Source organism: Lipotes vexillifer, unplaced genomic scaffold, assembly GCF_000442215.2.
Source record: "Lipotes vexillifer unplaced genomic scaffold, Lipotes_vexillifer_v1.1 scaffold792, whole genome shotgun sequence".
Classification (NCBI taxonomy): Eukaryota; Metazoa; Chordata; class Mammalia; order Artiodactyla; family Lipotidae; genus Lipotes; species Lipotes vexillifer.
The window spans coordinates 1506216-1513092 of NW_006795663.1; the positions used below are offsets into that span (position 1 = coordinate 1506216).

The 6877-nt window shown below is 35.2% G+C and overlaps 1 protein-coding gene across 1 annotated transcript in view; it reads left to right on the top strand.

Moving 5' to 3' along the window:
• The window catches only part of UACA (uveal autoantigen with coiled-coil domains and ankyrin repeats), an 86432-nt gene that overhangs the window by 67382 nt on the left and 12173 nt on the right, over positions 1-6877 (top strand). The window contains 5 exon segments of the mRNA XM_007467847.1: positions 393-461; positions 1525-1632; positions 2177-2209; positions 3093-3191; positions 6739-6787. Of these exon segments, the coding sequence (XP_007467909.1) occupies positions 393-461; positions 1525-1632; positions 2177-2209; positions 3093-3191; positions 6739-6787 (358 nt within the window).

The following is a 6877-nucleotide window of genomic DNA, read 5'->3' on the forward strand; positions in this document are numbered from 1 at the left end:
CCGCCTCCTCTTTTTAAACACCAAATTCTTCTTTTGGGAATGGTAGCTGATGCTTTATAGTACAACGTGAGTTTTGCCTCTAGTACAAATTCTCCTTTTTAAAATTTGGTGACTTTGGTTAAAATAAATACTTAGCAGTAGGGGTTTTAAATTCTGTTATTTTTTTAGTATTTAAAAAATAGATTATACTTGATTTATTTAAAACCTATATCCTTAAAGATGCTTTCCATTTGGAGTTTTAAGTGGAAACACTGCCACCTTGTGTTTTGTACAGCAAAATTTAAACTTGAATAAACTGAAAATCACTAATTGGGTGTATTGCCTATTGAGGAAAATGTACTTTTCTATATTCTCATACTTGCTAACCTGTGTTTTCTTATGTTTTACCAAAGAGAAATTTGACGCAGATGCTAGATGAAGTAAATATGAAATCAGATCAGAGGGAGCATCAAAACATTCAGGTAAAAAGAAAAAAAAATTGGTATCTTCCTTTGCAAAGAATTCCAGCGTTGTTTGTAGTGGGGTTGGGGAAAAGAAAGGAAGCAAAAATGCGGGGGGAATGAGTAGGGGATGGAAGGGCAGCTTGTTATGTTTTGTGATTCTACTTTCTTGCCCAATTCCTTCTAAAAGAATTAACTTTTGATATGAATGTTTGGATCAGTATTATCTTACAAGAAGTATTGTTTTAATATATATTAGGAAGTAAATAATTTAATAACTTTCTCTAAGTTTTTGTTGATTTAAATATATCTGTTTTGGGCCATAAATCATACATTTGTATTCCTTTTAGAAAATTAATTATAATGATAAAAATGATGGTTATCAATGTAAATAAACAAAATCTGAACTTTTTCTTAAAGTATTTTTTATTTTGATTAAGAAAAATAATTTTGGTAACCACATAGCACTTTTTATACCTTTTATGTTCGTCAAAGTGTTCAAAAAATAATTATTATTTGGATTGCGTTGGAAAAAGAGCCATAATTAAATGGTTTATTTTATGACTGAAATACCATTAAAATATAAATTGAATAGCCTTTTCCATATGATAAAACAAAAGCATTTTATTTGGGTTTTCATAGTTTACTATGTAGTGTTAAGAAAGTGAAATGTAGCCTTCAATTGGAGGCTTAAATGTTTTATCAGAGCACTGAAGTATTGATATTCTTATGCTTTGTTAAACTCATAAATTTGAGAGGTGTTTGGCAAAAGTTAAAATGACATATTCTTCTGCTATTTTCTATTTCCAGATGATGCTTTTATTTCTTATTAGAATCATGATGGTTTGCTGTCTTTGTATATAGTTGTATTTATTAGTTATCATAGGACTATAATTTTCTGCGTTATTTCTCATGTATAGATTTTAAATTATTTGAATGTCATTGAAATTATTGTATCTTTATACTTAAAGCTGTTTTATATATGTATATATCTGTTTATGATAGTGAACTGCTTTTAGAAATTTCTTCCGTAAGAATTGCTCCTTTAAAGTTGGTCTAGCACCTGTTATCTTTGCTATTTAAGGATCTGGAGATTGAAAATGAAGATCTGAAAGAGAGGTTGAGAAAAATTCAGCAGGAACAGAGAATATTATTGGATAAAGTAAATGGTTTACAACTACAGCTGAATGAGGTAAATAATCTGCGTCATACCAGAAAAATCCAGAACTGTTTACTACGAGTCATTATCATCGGTAACAAATTGTTAATGACGGCCCATCACAGCAAGTCATGGTGCCAGGTGCTAAAGGAGGTAAAATCAGGTCATTGCCCTGTGGAAAGTCATATCTTATTAGGACCTTTACATGAAACAAGGTCGGATCTAAGAACAGAGAACACTGTTGGTCTGTGGTGATGACAAAGGACTGAACTGTGATTGGAGTTGTGGGATTAGAGAGGAAGAAGTAGACAGAAGACATGAGGAGGAAGAGCAGGTAAGAGTTTTAAGTACCTGATGGGGTCTCAGAAGAATCGAAAGTGCTTCTGAACCTGGTTAGTGAGAAGCCTGAATGACAACGCAGAGCACAGAAGTAGTAGCACATAGGCATTTTCTTCTCACAGCCTCATCCCCAATTAATGACATGCGCCAGTCTTTTTAAAAGATATTTGCCAAGCTCATGCTTTTTAAAATAAACTTTCAAGAGTGAAAATACATTTCTTCTTCTTTTCAAATTTAGGAAGTAATGGTTGCTGATGATCTGGAAAGTGAGGTAGGATGATAAGTTTTACTTTAAAGCTGTAAATTGTTGTGTAAATTGAAGAAAACATTGCAGTAGAGGTTTAAGTCCTGAACTGACGTGGAGACAGAATTCTCTTTTTGGTTATTGCTCAAAGGAAAAAACAAAACCTATGTGTGACTGTAAAATTATGTTTTGAGTATAGTGGCGTGGGTTATTGTAGGCATTTTCTTGTTACTGAAATGAGCCTCTGAATGGCTCATTTTCTATGAAACTTTTCATGAAAAGATATAAAATTCTAAGCATTATAGAGAAAATGTCTGAAAATAATAAGATTTAAAACAAACCACAGAAATTTGAATTTTTCATAATATTATTTGTGTATATTGTATATTATTAGTATAGTTCTACAAATTTTGAACTCTACTAATAGTTAAAAATTGACCAGGTTAGGGCTTCCCTGGTGGCTCAGTGGTTAAGAATCCACCTGCCAATGCAGGGGACACGGGTTCAATCCCTGGCCTGGGAAGATCCCACGTGCCACGGAGCAACTAAGCCCGTGCACCACAACTACTGAGCCTGCGCTCTAGAGCCTGCAAGCCACAACTACTGAAGCCTGTGCACCTAGAGCCCGTGCTCCGCAACAAGAGAAGCCACTACAATGAGAAGCCTGCACACCGCAAGGAAGAGTAGCCCCTGCTCGCCGCAGCTAGAGAAAGCTCACGCACAGCAACAAAGACCCAACACAGCCAAAAAAAAAAAAAAGTTCCCTTTTTTAAAAAAAAATTGACCAGGTTAGAGAATTCATTAACTATAGTCCTCAAAGTAATTCGAATTCACATTTTCTAAAACACATTTTTAACACAATTTCAAGCACAGGATGATTTTGCTCTCTATTTATTTCTTTCCATTTCAGAAAGAAAAGCTGAAGTCCCTTTTGGCAGCTAAAGAAAAGCAACATGAAGAAAGCCTAAGAACTATTGAGGCTCTGAAAAATAGATTCAAGTATTTTGAGGTATAGAAAGCTTAAATAAATTATTTCATGTAACTCATAATGGGCATGGTAAAGGGCTTGAAGTCAGGCTTGAATTTGAATTATCACTCTCTTCTTTATAGTGTGACCTCGGGCAATTTATTTAAAGTCTCTGAGCTTTGTGCTGCTTTGGCAAAATTGGGGCGATTATCCTTTTTTCCACAGAGTTGTTTTAAAGGTTAAATGAGATCATTGAAATTGACTAAAATGACATTTAGTTCAGTTCCAGTTTCTCTTCCCCAGCCTTCCTCTTTGTCATCTTTACCTTTTCAAGACATACTTTTACCTGTAAAATTACAATGATTATGGTGGTGTTAATAAAAAGCATCATTTAAGTGAAAAGCGGTAATCCCAGGATTATCTCAGAAAGGACCTTGTGCATATATGGATTTGTTTGGTGAGAGTAGTGTCTTAATAAGGCTCAGATCATATACTTATCTTTTGTTGGCTCAATTAGCTCTTCGTTTTTCCAAGACTATGTTTTTTTTGTTTTGTTTTGTTTTCTTTTTGCGGTATGTGGGCCTCTCACTGTTGTGGCCTCTCCCGTTGCGGGGCACAGGCTCCAGACGCGCAGGCCCAGCGGCCATGGCTCACGGGCCCAGCTGCTCTGCGGCACGTGGGATCTTCCCGGACTGGGGCACGAACCCGTGTCCCCTGCATCGGCAGGCGGCTTCTCAACCACTGCGCCACCAGGGAAGCCCCCAAGACTATGTTTTCTTTAAACTTTTAATCAGAATACAATATACGTTAAAAAGAACATGTTAAAGTGAATAAGTTGAAGAATTTTCACAAATCTAACATCCCAGATCAGGAAACACCACATAACTAGTACCCAGAAGCCTCCTCACGCTTGCTCCTTGCACCAAGGGTGACCACTCTCCAGACTTTTAACTGCATAGATTTGTTCTGCAAGGCCAAAGTATATATTTTATAAATGTTGTTCATCATTGGGGGGGGTCACTGAAGAGAGTGGCTGGTTCAATGTGAGTCTTTTATCTTTATTGTGGAATATAACTCCAAAGTACATAACAAAAGTAAATTTTTTGTGTGTAAATTTAAAAATATGGGTGTAGCTATGAAAAAGAATGTAAAGACATGGATGAATCTCAAGACATAATGTTGCATGAAAGAAATCAGGCACAAAGAGCACATACTACCTGACTCCTTTTTTGTGAAGTGCAGAACTAGACAAAGCTAATCTATGCTAATACAGGTCAGAATAGAGGCCACCCTTTGGTGGCCGGTTACTGACCAGGACGGGGCATGAAGAAACTTCTGGGCGTGCTAGACAGGTTCTATATCTTGATCTGAGTTGTAATTACACAAAGTATACATATGCAAAAATTCATTGCACTGTATACTTGTGTACTTTATTGCAGGTGAGTTATGCCTTGATACATTAAAAAGAAAACCAACCAAGAACCTGTGTTTATATTTATAGACTGAATTCTGAAATTATTTAGAAACAGTTTTATAAGCTAAAGAACAGTCTCGTATAGGGCCTTCTATCTCTTTTCACATTTGAAGACTTTTTAAGGTTAGTAGTGAAACTAGTGATAGCTAACAAGTTCATGACCCCAACCATGTGCCAGAAATTGCTTTGTGCACTTTACATGCATTTAATAAACACATCAACTTGGTATGGTATGTTTTCTTTTTATCTCCACTTCATAAGTGAAGAGACTGAGGCAAAAAGCAGTTTACCCATGCGGGGTTTTATAAATACTAGTAAGTCAGAGCCAGAACCTGAACTCAGGCAGTTTGTGCCCCTAACTACAATACTGGTTTTACACTCAGCTGGAGAAAATACAGAAGTGTATGTGGGCCTTTGAGGTATTCATCAAAGTTTGACACCTATAATTGGGTACTATTTTTGTGTTATTTTTCTCCTAAGAGTAGACTCCCATGTCTTAAGAATAGATGGTTTTCTGTAGCTTCAGACAAGTCTGTAACTTTGAATGAGGTTATTATAAACTATAGGAAAATACTTACTGTTTCTTATAAAACAACATTATATTTATTTCAGAAAAATTTAAAAATATAGTTAAACTAAAAGTAGAAAATAAACACACCTATAAGCCCAGCACTCTTAGCACCTGACATCCTTTCAGACCTTTGTTTGTACATAACCTGTGTTATATACATGAATTCAACAGGTAGTCTGATTATTTATCCTGTTTTGTAAGTTTTTGCACTCAATATAATAGGGGCATTTTCCCCAGTCAGATGAATTTTTATACTGGAAATTATTTATAACCTTCAAAAAGAAAATTACAAGGTCCACTTTATATGTGACCCAGTATTTATGAAAGCAGTCCTTAAAAACTAAGGAATCATAATTTATAAATATTGAATATCCACTACTATATCATCTCACATACTTAAAAGTCTTCATAAACTGCCAACAGAATTGCTGTGTTACGTGTAATACTTAATATGTAGGCATTTTCCTTATAGAGCAGGTTTGGGAAAACATGGATATTTTAGAACAAGGCTAATTTTATGTTGTAACTCATGCATTTGTTTTCATTAGAGTCATCAAGTCAAGGTAATAAACCCAAGCTAAGTTTTTTGAACTCCTTATGTGCCTTGGCCTCCCCTTACCCATTCATGTGTAAGCCCATTTACTACCTATTACAGGCTCTAGTATTAAATATTACTTAGAACAAAGAGCTTACCTAAGTTTACAGATATTTTTCCATACCCTTGGGGCAATAAGTATTAATGGGACTTGAATTTAGTTACAGAACTGTGGGCCGTTTTTATCATGGTCACCTATCAGAGTCTGACACATGGCTATTAGTACTAATATAGACAGATACACAAACATGAAGTGCACCTGCCTACCTTTACTCTCAAAAGTACAGTATTTTAATTTATGTTAGGTTCTTTGTGTCTGGCTTACTTGGGATAAGGAGCAATCCAAATATATTTTAACTCGGAGTATCTAAAATTTCTCTATTATTCTCCTTTTCCTAACTGATGTATTGATGGATTTATTATGAACTCTATGTAGCTCTTTGCCTCAGTTTCATTTCCTGCTCTCTGTCTCCTTTTACCTTCAAAGGTAATTGGTGTTCCATAAATTCTGAAAGAGGGGGTTAGGCTACATGTTTCACAGGCGATGAGGTAGGGTTCGTGCTCCCCAAAGGTGGTAAAGTAAATTGGTTTATAGAGGTGAATGTGGCATTTCCTTCCTTTGAAGTAAAGAAACAGCAGAGAGTATGCATTCAAGGTTGTTACATTTCATTTGGAGCTTGTTTTTTTTTTTCTTTTGAGCAGTCAAGTTTTTCCTTGAAATACTTGGCTGCTTTTATTAAAGTGCTGCGTGCAGTGGTTTATTCCCAACTGATCTCTCTAACTGTGTTCTGCCTTATGTGAGTTCGAGTAGAATAATACCCAGGAGAAACAAGGAATGTTGAAAATGTGGTTTTAATGACTGGATCATTTAGATCTAAAATAGATACAGAATTTAACAAAATGAAGCAGTATTCACCTAAGATGTTTTAATGTATCCTTCTGATTTCAGAGCAGTCATTTAGGATCGGGAAGTCATTTCAGTAACAGTAAGTATAAAAGTATAGATTATCATTACAGTTCACACAGTTCAAGCAAAAAAAAGAATGTTTATGCCTCTTTATTTTGTCTAACTGTATATGATATTCCTG